Here is a 17364-nt window from a genome sequence, read left to right on the forward strand (position 1 = left end):
TTCAGAACTAATTTTAATACACAGATTTTGCAAGATAGGAAATGTCAGCACTATTATTATTCTACTATTTATTTGACTATATTACTATATAATTATATTATGTATTTTTCTTACGCAAGCATCTATCTGTAACGTTAGTAGCTAGAATTTTGGGTAATGCACCGCTGCTGGACTGCATTTCCCATGATGCTTTTCGCCTCTGACGAATACAGCGGGAGGAGCGTTCGTATTTTTTACTCTCCATTTTTTATATTTACCATATTTATTTATTTATTTATTAAATTTTTCATGAGCAGTATATGGAGCGTGCTGGCATCGGGATTATTTAGGCTATGTGGTCAGTGCCGTGCGATCACGTGAACATTATATTTTACATGACACACATCTACAGGAAAGCAACACAATAGGAAAGACGAACAAAAGCCACGTTTATGCGTCTCTGCTCTTTGCTCTTATTTCAGGCGATCATTCGGAAATCTCGGGCGACAGGAATAACGTCCATGTAAATCCCACAAGAATGTTTGGATGTACACATCAATGATGAGAAGATTTGATACCATGTTTGATGACTGAATAGCCACTGAGAGCACATTGAGAGAGAGAGAGAGACTGGGCTGGACCTGCAGAGCAGCAGACATTGTCAGATAACAAAACTATCTTATCTCGAAAGATTGTTATTGTTTATTGATTATAAATGTTGTTAACGTGACGATAGATGCTATGGTTTGTTGGTGATGGGTGTTTAGCGGTCACACATGTAAGCGCGTGAAAGAAGACTGAAAGCAAGAAACACGAGCCGAGAAACAAGGAAGCGATCTCTCTCCCTCTCTGTCTTTCTCTCTCCCCCTCTCTCTCCCTCTCTCATTGTGGTCGTCTATCATAAGAAATCATCATTCTAATGCTCGATCAAGGAGTATGCGACTCCACACAAGGTGAGTTTAACTCTCTCATCTAGTCCTCAGTGATGAGGCGATGTGCGCGGTTAGCCCGTAATGTGTTGTGTTTATGGAGCTACACAACTGTGAACGCGTGACATATAAACATTATTATGAGTAAAATTACACCTCCATAAAGACGTTTGATAAATCACTGGCCAGTGCATCACTTTACAAAGACAGCAGGTTGATGTGAATCTGGTTAGTAGCGCAGTATTGGACATGAATAGACCTGCTAACCAGTGTTAGCCTGCTGGATAGATGCTTACAGAGAATAAACTGCCAGTTTCATTTCATACATCTTATATATGTTCGTATTCACGTTATGTTTTACATGACGTAATGTACGGCTGGGATTTAATGGTTATGAGTTAGTGTGGTGGTTTCCTGTGAGGTCTGAAGCAGTAACTAACGTGCTGGTTAGCGTGAGGTTAGCTGCTCATGTTAGCTGTGAAACACTCATGAATGAGTGAGAGTGTTATATGTGATTATAACAGTGCGTGTGTGTTCATCACACTGTCACATTAAATCTCATTTCTCACTGTACCTTTAAAAAAAATTCAGGCCTACACAAAGATTTTTACAATAATGCTATGGTAACTGTGGTTTCCTCCAAAATCCCACTGTTATTATTACTATAATAAATCTGAAATGAGTAAAAATGACAGCAACATTCTGACAGGAGATCCCATATTGAAGTAAATGACTTTTATTGTGGGATCTGTAACTGGATTTTGTATGTAGGCACCATAATAATGTTTGTATGGGAAGCTGTGGTGCAGTCAGCCTGTGTTTGGGAGAGGGGATACGTGTGTGACATGGGATTATTGACAATACTGTAACTGTATAAATGACAGCAGAGGTGTGATTCCTACCAGCCTAAAACAATGCATGAAACAAATACTGGGTTAGTATTAACACTCAGATAAACGTGCCCACATTTCAAAGCATTTGACATCAAAACATGAACTTTATTCGTCTAGCGTAGTTTAAAAACATTTTAAGGGTTCGTGACTGGGCAGATTTTTATATTTTTGTATTTTCGTCTTATTTTCTATTTCGGCCATGAACATATAGAACAGATTTGCGACCCGTTTCGGATTGTGACTAGGGATGCACCGATACAAAATTTCAGTGCTAATGTATGCTATTATTAAGAATGACATCTATCGATACCCATAGATACCAACAGTTTTGCCTTTTTATTCTATTTAAAATAGTCACACAGCACGAGTTTTGATGCGTTTCGCGTCCCCTTTAAATCGGCCCTGATCATCGGCTGTTTTTAAATAATCGGCCGATGTCCAGTAGTGATAAAAATGCTTTTATCTGTGATTTCATTACAGGCTAGGGCTGCTCGATTATGGACAAAATCATAATCACAATTATTTTGGTAAAAATAATAAACATTTTCCACGATTACTCCGTAACTTAAACATGCATTTATTTAACCTTCAAAGCGTGTGGTGCCTTACAAACACATTGGTCCAGCAGCATGCTATTTATATTTTTATTGCACAATTTTTTACCTCGATTATGTTGTTTTTGTAATTGTTTGAATTAAAGAACGATACAAAAGACTATTAATTACACAGCCTTATCATAGGCCGATATATCGATGAAGCCCTACACTGTAAAATGTCCTTGTTGCACTTTTTTTATTTATTTATTTATTTTTTAATTTTAATTTAAATTAATTTGTCACTTTCTTAATTAATGTAAAAATTGCTAATTATAAAAATGAAGTTAAATAACTTTAAGCTAATACAACTTTGTATAATTTAAATCAACTCCTTACTAGTCAAGAAAGTAATAAATTGTAAATTCAAGTTAATTAAACTTAAAAATTTAAGTGCAAAAAGGAATTTTTTACAGTGAAGTTGTGTCTCAATAGGCTAGTGCTTACTGAGCGTAACCCACAACTCACTTGTTTGATACTAGTTAAGATTAACTAACTTATCATCCACTTTCACCTGGAGTATGTAGCAACCATTGAAAAAGTGTTTATGATGAGAACAGAGTTGACGTCTGTGCTACCCCTTATGAAAATTAAAGGGTTAGTTCACCCCAAAATTACAATTTTATCTTAAATCACCCCTGTGTTGTTCTAAACCACCATGTCCTTTAATTGTCTTCATAACACATTTTATGATTTTTGTCTTTTTTAAATTGGATGCTTGTGCCTGTCCCATACACTGCAGTTTGATTTTCCCAGAAGCCCATAAAAGAATGAAAGACGTCGCCAAAAAGGTCCATGTGCCATCAGTACTTCAATAATAATGTTATGAAGCGACGAGACACTTTTGTGCACAAAGAAAACAAATAAACGATTTTATTCGGCAATTTGTTTTCCTCCTTGGTCCTTCAGTACGTGTTCACGGGCAGACTACGGCACATGCTGCGCATCCTGCTGACGTAGTTGCCAGCGTACAGACACGTAATACGCTTGCAAGTAATTTGTGCATTTATAAGGGGTGTTTAAGTATTGTTTACAATGATTGCATAATGGCTTAATAAAAAAGGAAAAAAAACCGTTGTCAACTAGGTCAGCAGCAGCATGCACCATAGTCTGCTTGTGATTGAACCCTTTACCCACATTGGTTACAGTAGTAAAATATTGTTTTCGCCAATAGTGATATACTCCAAAAAAACCATGCTTACCTTTTTTTCCGGGACATTTTTAAGTGTCTTGAAATGATTCATGTGATGAGCCCTAAAACTGGAAACGGTTGATCGTTTTATGTGTTTGGATGTTTTTCAGTTGAATGCAGAGGGGATGTCTGGCAGTAAGGCGCTGGGAGGGGGGGCGCGGCGGCGACGGACACGTTGCCGGCGCTGTCAAGCCTGCATGCGGACCGAGTGCGGCGAGTGCCACTTCTGCAAAGACATGAAGAAGTTTGGTGGACCAGGCCGAATGAAACAGTCGTGTCTGCTCAGGCAGTGCACTGCGGTAAATAAAGCCTGCACACCTCACTCACTCACTCATTCATGCATTTCTTATAAATCAAAGTTCTTGAAAAGTGATAACATAACTAATGAGACACCACATGGACTACACATGAAAGACTGCGTGCCTATTAGGGCTGGGTATCGATTCAGATGTTCCGGATCGATTCGATTTCGATTCATAAGCTATCTGATCGATTTAGTACTTGGTTCGATTTTCGGACCGATTTTTATACTTGATTCTCGATTCAACTCAATGAATATAAATTTAATACAAATACTTTATTATAAATAAAAAAACAGTGAACATAAGTTTACAAGTGGGTAATTAATAAAAAGAAATTAAGAGCCACCAACCTGTATATTACACTTTGTTTATTTTAGATACACTTGGGTACATTAAAACAGAACCCATCTCTAATTTTCAAATGCATACAATTATGTTAAATACAATACAATTTTGATGCAAAATGAAAAATTTATTGCTGAAAAAAAGCAAAACAGTCGCATTCCTTGATCAAACAGGATCAGGTTATTTAAAAAAAAAAGATTTTTAATCGACCACGTTTAAAAAAAACAAAAAACAATGATTAATTGAAAAATCTTTTTTTTTTGCCCAGCCCTAGTGCACATGTGTTCTTACGATATGTTGTTCTTCTAAGTTGTTTTTTATTTAAAACCCAATACTCGTAGTGTCTCTTTCATGCACTTTCTCCTGTCATCGTCATCTTCCTCCAGCCGGTGTTGCCACACACAGCCGTGTGTTTTGCGTGTGGCGAAGCGGGAAAGGAGGACACGGTGGAGTCGGAAGAGGAGAAGTTCAGCCTTTCTTTGATGGAGTGCACCATCTGCAATGAGATCATTCACCCCAGCTGTCTGAAGGTCTGTGCTGTGTCTGATTTTGTGTTAAAACACCACATCTGAACTTTTCACTTTAAATGACAAAACTGTCTCCCACAGATGGGTAAGTCTGAAGGCATTATTAATGATGAGATCCCAAACTGCTGGGAATGTCCAAAGTGCCACAAGGAAGGAAAAACCAGTAAGGTAAGATTGGGAATCTGCTCGGAGCCAAAAGTATTTAAAAGTATTTAAAATACATAAAAATAGTAAACGGTTAGCATTTAGTGTGATGGTATTACAAGAGTCTGTGCATCCTTAAGGATCAAGGAGATGGTTTAGGAAAGAGACGTTTGGACAATGGGGAAGTGAGTCGCTGGAAACTGACAGATGATGCGCCGCCAATTAAAAAGAAGCCAGCATCTCTAGACGATACGGCCCGTCAGGATGGGCATAAACGCAAGAAGGAGAAGGATCTGCCCCAGGAGAATGCTTCCAAAAAGAAGGTCGGTCCTATGGCGCCAATTTTTTTGTGCTGACTGTTTTCTACAAAAAATCATATCCTTGATGTCTTTAATATTGGCCGAGTAAGATCATGTCAATCAATAGGAAGTCAATGAATGAAATCAAACTTTGATGCATCATTAGATTATGATGCCTTAGACTGGACTTCACAGACAGGGTCACATATATTTCTTTAAATGAACAGGGTTTTATTGAAATCCGTACCCTGTTAAGACTTTTGTTTATGAAAGCTTTCTGTCTTTGTCTAACAGATCAAGGGTGCACGTGATAAGCACCTGAAAAAGGTATGATTGTTATATCTCTTAGGCTTGTTTGTTAAAATGACTATTTAACAGTACTTCTGTTTCATAACAGCACTTCTTTTTCTCTACCACGCTCCGCAGAAAACGAAACCCAACTCCTCTGATTCCTCTGAAGCAAACGGGCCGAACTCGTCTTCATCTGGTGGCCACGGCTCCGGCGGAGGTTCCACTGCAGCTCAGGCCTCATCTTTAAACCCCAGCCTGGACCAGCGCTCTCATCACCGTGAGAAACTTGAACGCTTTAAACGAATGTGTCAGCTTTTCGAACGCGTACGGGACTCCAGTTCTTCCTCTTCATCAAGCTCTGAAGCCGACTCCGAGTCGGACTCCGAATCGCAGTCGCCCGCCGCTGTCTCTGAACCTTCCTCTCCGGCCCCTGCGTACGGCAACAGCAGCGTCCGCGAGCGAGAGCGAAACCGTCGGCTAGCAGAACTGGGCTTCAGTGCCAGCGAGGACTCTGAAGGTGAAAGTTTCGTAGCGGAAAAGGAGCAAGAGAACGTGGACGAACCGCAGCGGCGCAAAGGAGATGCGTCCCACAGAGTGCGCAAAGTGGTTATTGACACGGAGGCCGATGAGGAAGAAGGCTCGGGGGACCGCGGTCGCAAAACCTCTACGTTGGCCCCGCCGTCGCCGCTATCAACGACGCAAGCGCAGCCTACCGGACATGGACTTGCTTCCGAGGGCGTTTCCTCATCCAAGCGCGCCAACGGTCAGGAGACGCGTAATGGCCGCACACGGGCGGGTGGTCGAGAGACGCAGGAGAAGGAGAATTCCAACAGCGGTACTGTCACCAATCACAGACACGGAGCCGCTAAGTCCGGCCGTGGCAGTAAGATTCGTGGCGGAAGCCGGCAAGGACAAAACAATCCTTCAAATAAAAACACGGGGACGACGGTGGCTTCCGCTACCGCGAATGGCGGTACTGCCGCTTCGAACCCCGTCAGTAGCTCACTAGCATTGCATCGCTCTCAGCAGTCCCGCTTGGCACCCGCACGCTCGCAGCTGGTAAAGCGTAGCCCCGCCGCTGTGCCCTCGCCTCCGAAGCCTGTACAAATGGAACGGCACTTGGTCCGTCCGCCACCCGCGTGCCCCGAGCCGCACTGCTTGCCGTTGGACGGCGGCGCTTCACACGTGCTGCCAAGGGAGGTGTGGCTTCGTGTCTTCCAACACCTTAATCAACGGCAGCTGTGTGTCTGCATGCGCGTCTGCCGCACCTGGAGCCGCTGGTGAGATATTACGCCGCCTGAAACATGATGATACACATCATTCTTGTTGGGCAATATCACTTTAGCAAACAACATTATAGAAACTATTATGCACCTGTAGTTTTCATTGCGAGTATTTTAAAATTAAATTAAAGCTATAGTCTTGGGGTCTGATCACATGGAAGTGGCTATTCTGAGTTTATGTGGTTTTCCGGACAGAGATTAGCTTAAGCCAGGACTAGACCTTAGTTTAATGAGGAAGTATAAATAGTTTTAACAAACATGCTTTACTAAAAACATTACTTGTTTGCATTTTTAGGCAAAGGGCACTGATGTATTTTAAGATATGTCAGTGCAAGTTGTTTTCAGTTTGGACAGCTCTTACATTTATGTTAGTCTAGGACTAGTCTAATCCCCTGCCCCTTGAAAACAAAGTTTGACATTGACCTAAATCACTTCAAATCTGATCAAAGTAATGTCGAGACATTGATGTGAAATTGTGAAGGGATGGATCTTTAATGGTGTTGAAGTTACACGTCAAAAAGTGAGGCACGTTGAGGCGTGCTTGGAATGCCATTTGACCTGATGTCTTTAAGGGGATGGTCTATGGGTGAGTCTGTAAAACATCGCTAATATTATGTTAGACTACCGTTGTTTGTGTTGTTAGTAAACATGCTGCACAAATGTATATGTAAGAGCTTTTTCAGATATTTCTAAGCAATGGACAAAATAAGCCAAAATTAAACCAACGCAAGCGTCTGCTTTTACTATGGTCTTTTTAGGAAACTATCCCATTCACTGGCCACAGGAAACATATTTTAACCAAGGTATATTCAGTAAATCTATAAAGTAATCAAAATTCACCTATTTGGCTAACCATTCTTCTAGTATAGTAAAACCATGTTTGATTTTCATAAGGGATACTTTTGACAATAAAACTTTTTAATATAAGAGAATAACTAAATTAAACCTCATTCTCTTAATCATTATATTAAACATTTTGTTTTCATTTATATTCAATAAGCTTTTGGTTTTATTACTGATTTATATGTATGTACAAAACAAATCGCCAATAATTTTTTGTAAATGAAGTCAATGAAGTACTGAGAATAATTGTAAAGATCCAGGTACTTGATGCTTTTTCCCATTTGTACCTAACCCGTGCCGAACAGTGGCCCCTGAACTGAGGTACGCACGGAACCTTAACATTACACCCCTAGTGCTCATACATTACAGATTAATATGTGGAGAGTTAGGCCTAGTCCACACGTACACGGGTATTTTTACAAACTGAGTTTTTCCCTCAGAAAAGAAAAAATGTGTCCACACCATAGACTGTAAAAAAAATACCCATTGGTTTGTGAAGATCGTTTTTGACTGCATACAGGGTTCCCACGGGTCCTTGAAATCCTGAAAAGTTTGTGAATCTGGGGGGCCCTGGGAAGTTTTTGAAAATATACATACATAGATACAGGTCATTGAAAATGCTTGAATCTTTTTTATGCAAGAAGAAAAGTATTGTAGGATAATATCATACAAATTCTAGACTTTTAAGCACACGTGCTAAACTGATCGCTTTAAATGCTTATATCTTCTGTATGCGAATGACGATTCATACCAAAATGCTTTTTTTGCATAGTTGTGTTTGACACATGAAAACGTCTCGGGTTACGTATGTAACTGTTGTTCCCTGAGAAGGGAACGAGACGCTGTGTCTCCCTTTCCATACTTCCTGAGTCCCTGTAACGCCGTCTTTGACAATATTTCAGATAGTGATATACTTCCTGGCTCCCGCGTCACCCTGTCTTTGTCGTTAAGCCTCACCATTGGTTGAATTTGATATACACATTCAGACGCACTTACCCCTGGAGGCGTCCCCAAAGTGTTACTGCAGTGACGCAGCGCTAGTTCCCTCGAAAGGGAACTGTAACAATGTATCTTAAAAGCTAACACAATGTAACCTTGTTCTCACTTGAAATGTGTCCCCACATTTAGTCCTTGAATTTGAGGGTATTGGACCTAGAAAGTCCTTGAAAGGTTCTTGAATTTGAAGTTAACTAAGGTGTGGGAACTCTGCGGCATAGAAAAAGCTACGTTTTTGAAAATACCCGTCTTTTGTGGCTGCTTGTATACAAAGCATCTTAATACCAGGTATAAAAAGGGCCTTGGTCTAAATGGGTAGAGCTACATAAATATGAGCCCTACGCATTATTTCTCTAGAGCCACAATTTGGAAATGGCCCTGGTGCTCAGGCCTGTCATGAACTTTATCTTGTGTTGTTGGTTGGTTCTGAATATTCTCTGCACAATATTATACTGTGTAAATAAATCAAGATTTTTCTTTGAAACACACTTTTATACATTTTCCACCGAGCACTGGCACTTATAGCTCTTATGTTTTCTATATAGTTTTTATTGTCATTATCTACTGCAATTGGCCTTTTTACATGTTTTCATGCTGTCATTTTAAGGTATTGTGTGTATCTGTTAGCACAAATGTTATTCATACAAGGAATTTTATACCAGTACTGATCAAAAGTTCTTGACTGTAATATTAAAGGGACAGTTCACCCAAAAATCCTTAAGCCATCCTTCATGTATATGAACTCCTTTGAAGTGCTATTAGAAAATGGCCTTGCTGTTTCAAGCTTTATAATGGTATTAAATGGTGCTTTTGATTTGAAGCCCAAAAAGTAGGGATGCACCGATACCACTTTTTTGGAATACGAGTATGAGTACTTGCATTTCAGTACTTGCCGATACCGAGTACTTAATAAAAAAAACATGATTTAAATTTACAGGTAACAGCTTTAGTCATATAATTAAACAAAAAAACAAAGGACTAGTTTTCCAGTTTGTTGTAAACTCTGCCTCTTTGGACAACACAAGAGGCATTAACCCCTTACACGCCGCTCAAACATAGACATTTCTCAGACCGTGGTATCGATTCCAGGTATCGGGGGACTTTTAACGAGTACGAGTACTTTAGAAAATGTGGTATCGAGGCCGATACCCGATACCAGTATCGGTATCGGTGCATCCCTACCAAAAAGTGCATCTTTCCTTCACAGAAGTAATCCGACTGGTTGAAGAAAAGTCTTCTGGGGGCAATCGATGCGATTTTGTAAGAAAAATATAATTATAATACATATTTAAAGCTAGGTTTTGGTCACGACAGACAGACATTCTTAAAATCGGAAGCACCATTTACTACTATTATAAAGCTTGGAACAGCAAGGGCATTTTCTAATCTAACCCTGATTGTGTGAAAAAGAGGGCAAATCAAGGGTTAATTAAAAATGTTCATTTAAAAACAAAATGTTTAATGGTGGTTATATCACTATTAAACATTTTGTTTATATATACATCACTCTTAAACATTTTGTTTTTAAATGAAAATGTTTAATTAACCCTTGATTTAGGTTAAATCATAGCAATGATTCCTGCCCTTATGTTTTACTGATGTGCTTGTTTTCAGGTGTTGTGATAAGAAGTTATGGACTCAGATTGATTTGAATCGTCAGCGCTCCATAACTCCCATAATGCTGAGCGGTATTATCCGCCGACAGCCGGTTTCTCTCAACCTGGGCTACACCAACATCTCCAAGAAGCAGCTAATGTGGCTGATAAACCGTTTACAGGGTACGTCACACCCACCTGCCATCAGTACAGGTCAAGGTGTATGATTAATCTCTGCTTTTTGTGATTGTTGATGAAATCTGAAAGAGCTCTCCACCTTTGTTCAGGTCTGCTAGAGCTGAATGTATCGGGCTGCTCGTGGTCATCGGTTTCGGCATTGTGCCAGTCCGTGTGCCCATGTCTGCGCCTCCTGGATCTCAGTCGCGTGGAGGATCTTAAAGACTCTCACCTAAAAGAACTGCTGGCTCCGCCTTCTAATGACACGCGATCAGGTCTCTGCTCGAATTCACTATTTGCACTTTCTTACAGTCACTTTATTTACAAGGGAGAAAAGTGAAAGTGAAAGTGGCTTGCTTTACAAATATGATAATCCATACTCAAATTATTAACATTACTAGAAATAATTTCATATGGATGTGTACATGTGTGGTCATGTCTACTGTCTTCTGTATGAAGTTTCTGCAGGTCTTTTGTCGTTTCACATTGCCTTTTTCAGTGCAATGCAACTTTATAATGCATCTTCTAAGGTCATGTGAAAGTGGTTGAGACATGATTCCCTAGTGTTTCCAGAGATGAGTAGATTTGTTATTGACCAGGTTTTCTGTGTCTTTATTTAAAGTGCTGAGGACTTTAATAGCTGAATTTTAAGTATCGTCACGGTAACCGCTTTACCATATCACATCCTTTACGTATCATTCCCCCGCTGGTGAATTTAAGAATGAGTGAGGGAGGCGTGGACCACTTGAGTCACACACAGTCAAGTGAGGAGAGTTTAGTGTCATATAGAGGTGAATTTGATCTTGTTGTCCATTCCTTGTAAACTTTATGTAGGTTTAAAATTTCTGTAGTTGATGTGCAGGAGTAGGGTGCTGTTAGATTTGCAGGGGTCTCCAAACTTTTTGTGGGTCTACCACAATTGATAAAACAATCTGTAAGGCTACTTTTATGATATTCTGTATTTTCCGAACTATAAGCCGTATAAGCCACAAGATTCAAAAATGCATCATTAAGAAGAAATAACATAAATAAGTAGCGTATAGTCGCAGTGGACTATGCGTCACGTTTATTTAGAAAATGATTTCACAAAATCCAAGCCGAAGAACAGACATTTAATCTGGAAAACGCAGTTATTCAACTAAACAATAGCAGACAGAACAGCAGGCTGAATAGATGTCTGTACGTTAAAAGTAATATTATCAGTTATTTAAACAATAAACCATAACAGGACTCCAGACTGCCACCAAATGGTGGCATTTTGCCACCAAAATTTGAGAGTGTGCCACTAAATTTTACATCCAGTCGCACATGTGCGACCAGTAAATTTGACCTTTTTTTGTGATGTGACACTGAATTTAAAACAGCACATTGTACTTTCTGCATCTATCATCAAAGTATTTATTAGTAATACAGTGTATTACTTAGTCGAAATGTGAATATTTGGTTAGCATGTTGATTTATGGTATGTGCACCTAAATTTTCTGGTTGCGCCCCTAAAATTTTCAGTTGGGGGCCACTGTGCTCCTAGTGAAAAAAGTTAGTCTGGAGCCCTGGAATACAGAACTTACCTCAAAGGTTGAATAGGCTTACTTAACCGAACAAGCCAACTAGCGTGAAGTTCGCATACTCGGCATTCCTCATCACATAATTCATTAAATTACATAAATACAGGAGCAGAATATAGCGGACTCTCGCGGCTGTAGACTGTAATGTTGTCTCTTGCTTCGTAAATGTCACAATTAATTCATACTGACTTACAAGGCGCATGTTATGAAAAACAACACGGCATATAGTCCGAAAAATACGATAGTCTACTTAAAAAAATGTAACTTGTTGATTTTACTTATTTTATCATTGTGTAAAATGTTAACATACATACATAAAAGAAGCCAAGTTAAAGGGGAACTATTATGGCCTTTTTAAAAGATGTAGTATAAGTCTCAGGTGTGCCCAGAATGTGTCTGTGAAATTTCAGCTCAAAATACCCCACAGATCATTTATTTTAACATGCCCAAAATGTCCCTATTTGAGTGGGAGCAAAAACGCGCTGTTTTAATGTCTGCACCTTTAAATGCAAATGAGCTACAGCTCCTCACTTCCTTACAAACAGACAGTGAGCGCTTTCAGTTAAAATCAATCTGATAAATACAGTCCGAGACACTAATATCTAGTGGACAGAGTACAACTCGCTGAGGGTGGAAACTATTGTAACGCAGGACTGTAAGTGGGCGGGGCTTTATCAATATGACCTCATATTGATAAGAGAATCAAAATGGCATGTCTAATGAGACTGCTTCGGTTAAATTGGGATTAAAAAACAAGGAGCAGGTGGATTTTTTTCATCATAGGGTGGTTGTGTTCACACACTACCAACACACATTGTGTCTTAAGTGGATTTTGCAGAATATGTGCACTTTAATATAAAAGTATGTAATAAATAAATATTTAAATTGAGGCCTGTGCTTTGGCGGGCAACTCGCAGACTCTGCAGGCAATCTGGTGCCCACGGGCACCATGTTGGAGACCACTGATTTATAGTTTGTCTTTAACTGCTTAATTTGTATAGTTCAGTTCTTGTTGTTGTGTGTTGAGTCTTTCTGGCTCTGTGTATGCTCTTCTGTAAGGATGTAAACACAGTGATTGAAACACTGTACACTGCAGGAGTATGCATGTATGCTGCTGAAGTTTTTATCAGATCTTTCTTCCTAGAGTGTTTCTGTTGGAGGCTTTCTTAAAGAGAAGCACAAGTGTTGTGTTTTTGTTCTCCAATGGTTTTGTTGCACTTGTATGACAGAATAGGCCTTTCCGTTTCCGTTTTTGTCTTTTTAAATGTTTTATGTATGCATCAGGGTGGGCGGTATGACGAAAAATCTGTCGTTTTATTTCACAGTATATGTTTTTAAGTTTATATTGCTTTTGGAATATAAAAATATGCTCACTATAGCTTTTAAGTAAATGCTAACCACAGTTTTAAAATATGGGCATGTTAATGTTAAATTGAAAATGCCCAGAAGATAACAACAGATTAAGTCTTGATCGACAGAATCTTGTTTTTAAGTCCGTTATTAATTTTAAAGGCTATTGAAGCTAAAGTATGCATTGTAATTTGTATTTATGCATACAGTACATTTTAAAATAAGCAATATGTAAAATAAACTGGTATGAATGCACAAACCTACAGGCAGGATAAATACCTGTTTATGAGAGATGGATTTCTAGATAAAGATATTATAAATATAACCGGTGCTAGAGGTGATGACCATGCAGTTTTAAAGTCTTTACGCTCTTTACTTTCTATTGGACATTAACATGCGGGAAGGACAAGTTAGCCAATGCACGATTAGAAAAATCTGTTACACCTGACATTTTATTTCACAATATATTGCCATGCCTTTTTAGACATTTCAGACGTCGAGTCATCAGCTCTGGACGGTGCTGTTCGTGTCTTTTAGTTTACTGTACTGACTGTAACCGTTCCTTACAGCTAATGGGGAAAACCGAGGTGGACGTTTCCAGAATGTGACCGAGCTACGGCTGGCTGGCTTGGAGGTGACGGACGCTGTGTCCCGGCTGTTAGTGCGCTACCTGCCTCACCTGACCAAACTTGACCTGAGTCAGTGCTGCCACATCACAGATCAGACCATCTACACGCTGACGTCTCCGATGTCACCTCTCAGAGAGAGCCTTACCCACGTCAACCTGGCAGGTACACAATTATGGATTGACAATTTGTTAACCATACTTAATGATTGTATTTCTAAAGACCATCAGTCATATGATGAGTATGAAAATTATACCATGACCTCTTTTAAAATATTTAATTTTCCAGTGAAAATAAGCATAACCCTGTCTGTGAAATCCAGAGCGTTTGATTTCAATCTTACTGAAGGTTATATTTAGCTGCAAGCTGGTGTTTATAGGTAGTTGATTTGAATTGTTTGTGTTTGTGTGTTTCAGGTTGTGTGAAGGTGACGGATCAGTGTCTGTCCCTGCTGCGTCGCTGCGTCTCGCTGCAGAGCGTTGACCTGCGCTCGTGCGGCATGCTCGCCCCGGACGTCTGCCAACTGCACTGCTTCCCCTCTCCTGAAGACAGACTCGTGCTGAAGAACAGCTAAAATCACACTACAGCAAACACGAGAGAGACACGAGCGGCGTGCAGATCAAGGACACTGCCGCTGTCTTTCCGGATAAATCCATGTAGATATTCTGTACCAGTAATGCGTGTGTGTATAAATTTGTAGTTGTAAATTATCCACCTGTGTACGCAGTTGCCACACCCTCATCCTGCAGCCCCGCCCCCAGCATCGCTCTGTTTCCTGCACGGATCTTTCCCACTGTAACGTGGAAGGGTCACGTTAGCGGCAGGTTTCACACTTTTTTGCTCTGGATGGGTTTCGGGAGGTGTAAACAGTGTTAAAGTAACTCTGTACCGTTAGGTCATCGATGGCTTCTTTCTGTGTCCGTTTCATTTTTCACTCGAGGTCAGGACGATCTTTTGGAGAGACCTCACAGTATCCATGTGCCATTCCTACAGTGTCCACTTTCTTGAGTTTCTGCTTTGTATTTCTCTCTCTATCTCTCTCTCTGTGTGTCTGGCTTCACCTGTAGTGTTCGGGTGTGCTTACCGAACCCCATCTCTTAATATCTACAACGGTTCGTCGGCTTTCTCATCGTGCATTGTGACTGTCAAAGCTTTTCTTTTGATTTGCCATCATGCTGTGTGACATCTTCGGAGCTGCTCGCCGCTTCAAACACCATTTGGGAAAATCATCCATCACGCAGGAAACTAAAGCTTTGCCGCTTCACAAGACAAGATGTACAAACGCCTGTATACTGCTAGTTTTACCTGTGTGCCAGACTCTGTTCAGTATTATCACAGCCGTCCGCTCGGGAAAACTAAACCGAGACGAATCTTCATCAAAGCTCGGCTTTATCATTCCCAAAGTCCTGGGCTAAACAACCAACCATGTGTTTGTGTTTAGTTAAATCTACCATGGAGAAACACTGATGTGCATTATTATTGTTATTATTATTATTATTTGGTGACATTGCCATCTAAGTGTTCAAATTTTAAATTCGGATGATTTGGTGTGGCTTGTTTTTTTAGTCTTTCGGTAAACTTTGCAGCTTCCAGAATGCATTGCATGTCGACACCTTGCACTGACTGTATTCCTTGCACACTTATATTCAGTATTGGGTCCAATACATCGCAGTCGAACGTGTTTGATGGCAGTACACGAACAAACGAATGAATTCCATTTTTTTATGTAACTTGACGAACGGCATCCCTTAAAAGTGAACTCGACCATGTACAAAAGACGACACTGTAGTTGCGACAGCAAAATCAAAAATGTTGTTGAAATCGTATTGATACAAAGTATCCTCGTGGTAATGTTTTTATTTTTTTATTTTTAGCTGATTTCTATCACGTTCAGTGCATCTGACACGACGGTTACATATCAAACGCTGAGTTACAAGCATACATTTGTAGTTTTTAAATGAAGCTTCAGTCTTCAGTTTTAATAGGTGTTAAATATGCTTCCTATATCATCTTAATGTGTTTTGTGCTGGTTCAAAAAGCCCACGATACAGAATTGCCATGACTGAACTGAATATCACCCAGTATCACCCTGCTGAATGCATTGGGTTGGATCCATATGACTATATCTTGCCAAAATGTTTTCTTTTTTCTAATTTTTTCCATTCTTCTTCCATTGCATTGATCTAAGTGATTAAAGATAGATAAAACAATGAGATAAAGAAAAACTCAAGGCAGCTACTATAAGAGTGACTACTGTAAAATGTCTAACTAAATAAAGACAGTGGGGTTGGTTGTTTTTATTCGCTCTGTGTTTCTCTAATCCGTCTGCTTTTAAAACCCACAGCCCTGTGCACATTTCTTATAAGTATGAAGTATGAACACTTTTTCAAAAATGAATGTACCCGGCATTAGATGCATGTTAGCTTGTTGCATGTGGATGGGTACAAATATTACATTTATGCATTTGGCAGATGCTTTTATTAAGCGACTTACAGTGCATTACAACTTATCAGTATATGTGTTCCCAGGGTTCAAACCTTTGAGCTATTATGCTGCTAAGGCAATGCTCTAACACTGAGCTTTACAGAAATACTGTATAGTATTAGTCATGCGTTTGTTTTTGAGACAATGTTACATTTATTTTATCATTTTCCGTAATTTTTATAAGTCCGTCTTAAAGGGGTCATATGACGTTGCTTTAAAGAACATTCTTTTGGGTATACATTTTTAATAAAAAAAAGTTTTACAAACTGTAACCTCCCACTGTAAAAAAAATCCAGCTTTTTTGTCAAATTCACATATATTTTTATGTTAATTTAAGTTAAATTAAGTTAAACAATTTCAACTTAAATAAGCCAAAACTTTAAATAATAGGTTGAATAGACTTGCAAAACCAATTTGTTTTTACTTCATTTTGCATATTTTTTTACAGTGTATGTGGAAAAAACTTAACACTAAAAATCTATTTAACAATTATTGGTATTTAGTAGTCTACACTTTTCTCAAGTGCACTAAAGTAGTACTAATGTGGAACTAGTGAATAACTTTTACACTTTAATTTATAGCAGTTGTGTTTAAAAAAAACATAGCAGCGCATCATTAACCAGATAAACCACAGTTATTAGTACTAGTAATATTTCTGCATTGGAAAGTAGTAATGTAATAGATAAACAACAGAGCCATTGGAAATATTATCCACACTACTTGTTCTGAGTTATAGAGTTGTTTATTGAAAGTGGTGTGATCAAAATAATAGTGTGAATTTTAATTAGAAAATTAGTTAATTCTGTGAAAAAAAATCTCCTTTTTGTAATTTATTAAGAAAGAGGGGAAGCAAATGTTTGTTATAAAATATATATATGTTGCTAAATTTCTAAGTAAAATGGACCATCATTTCTCAGAGGAACAACGCAATTTGATTAAAAAGTTGATTGG

The 17364-nt window shown here is 39.1% G+C and overlaps 1 protein-coding gene across 1 annotated transcript; it reads left to right on the top strand.

Annotated features, from left to right (window-relative positions):
- Positions 1 to 210: 210 nt before the first annotated feature.
- On the top strand, positions 211 to 16235 carry LOC135785461 (F-box/LRR-repeat protein 19). The gene is made up of 11 exons (XM_065294914.2): positions 211 to 932; positions 3697 to 3885; positions 4620 to 4763; positions 4842 to 4928; positions 5045 to 5227; positions 5498 to 5530; positions 5630 to 6774; positions 10231 to 10394; positions 10499 to 10663; positions 13873 to 14094; positions 14346 to 16235. Exons 2-11 carry the CDS (start codon positions 3712 to 3714, stop codon positions 14501 to 14503), a joined length of 2475 nt encoding a protein of 824 aa, XP_065150986.2. The 5' UTR covers positions 211 to 932; positions 3697 to 3711; the 3' UTR covers positions 14504 to 16235.
- The last annotated feature ends 1129 nt before the right edge of the window (positions 16236 to 17364 follow it).

Source organism: Paramisgurnus dabryanus, chromosome 19, assembly GCF_030506205.2.
Source record: "Paramisgurnus dabryanus chromosome 19, PD_genome_1.1, whole genome shotgun sequence".
Lineage (NCBI taxonomy): Eukaryota > Metazoa > Chordata > Actinopteri > Cypriniformes > Cobitidae > Paramisgurnus > Paramisgurnus dabryanus.

What these genes read in the sequence shown, in the direction of transcription:
- LOC135785461 (XM_065294914.2), top strand. Translation starts at nt 3,712, where the DNA reads ATGTCTGGCAGTAAGGCGCTGGGAGGGGGGGCGCGGCGGCGACGGACA. An exon ending in TGCTCAGGCAGTGCACTGCG is followed by an intron (nt 3,886 to 4,619) that starts GTAAATAAAGCC and finishes ATCTTCCTCCAG; the next exon opens with CCGGTGTTGCCACACACAGC. An exon ending in GTGATAAGCACCTGAAAAAG is followed by an intron (nt 5,531 to 5,629) that starts GTATGATTGTTA and finishes CACGCTCCGCAG; the next exon opens with AAAACGAAACCCAACTCCTC.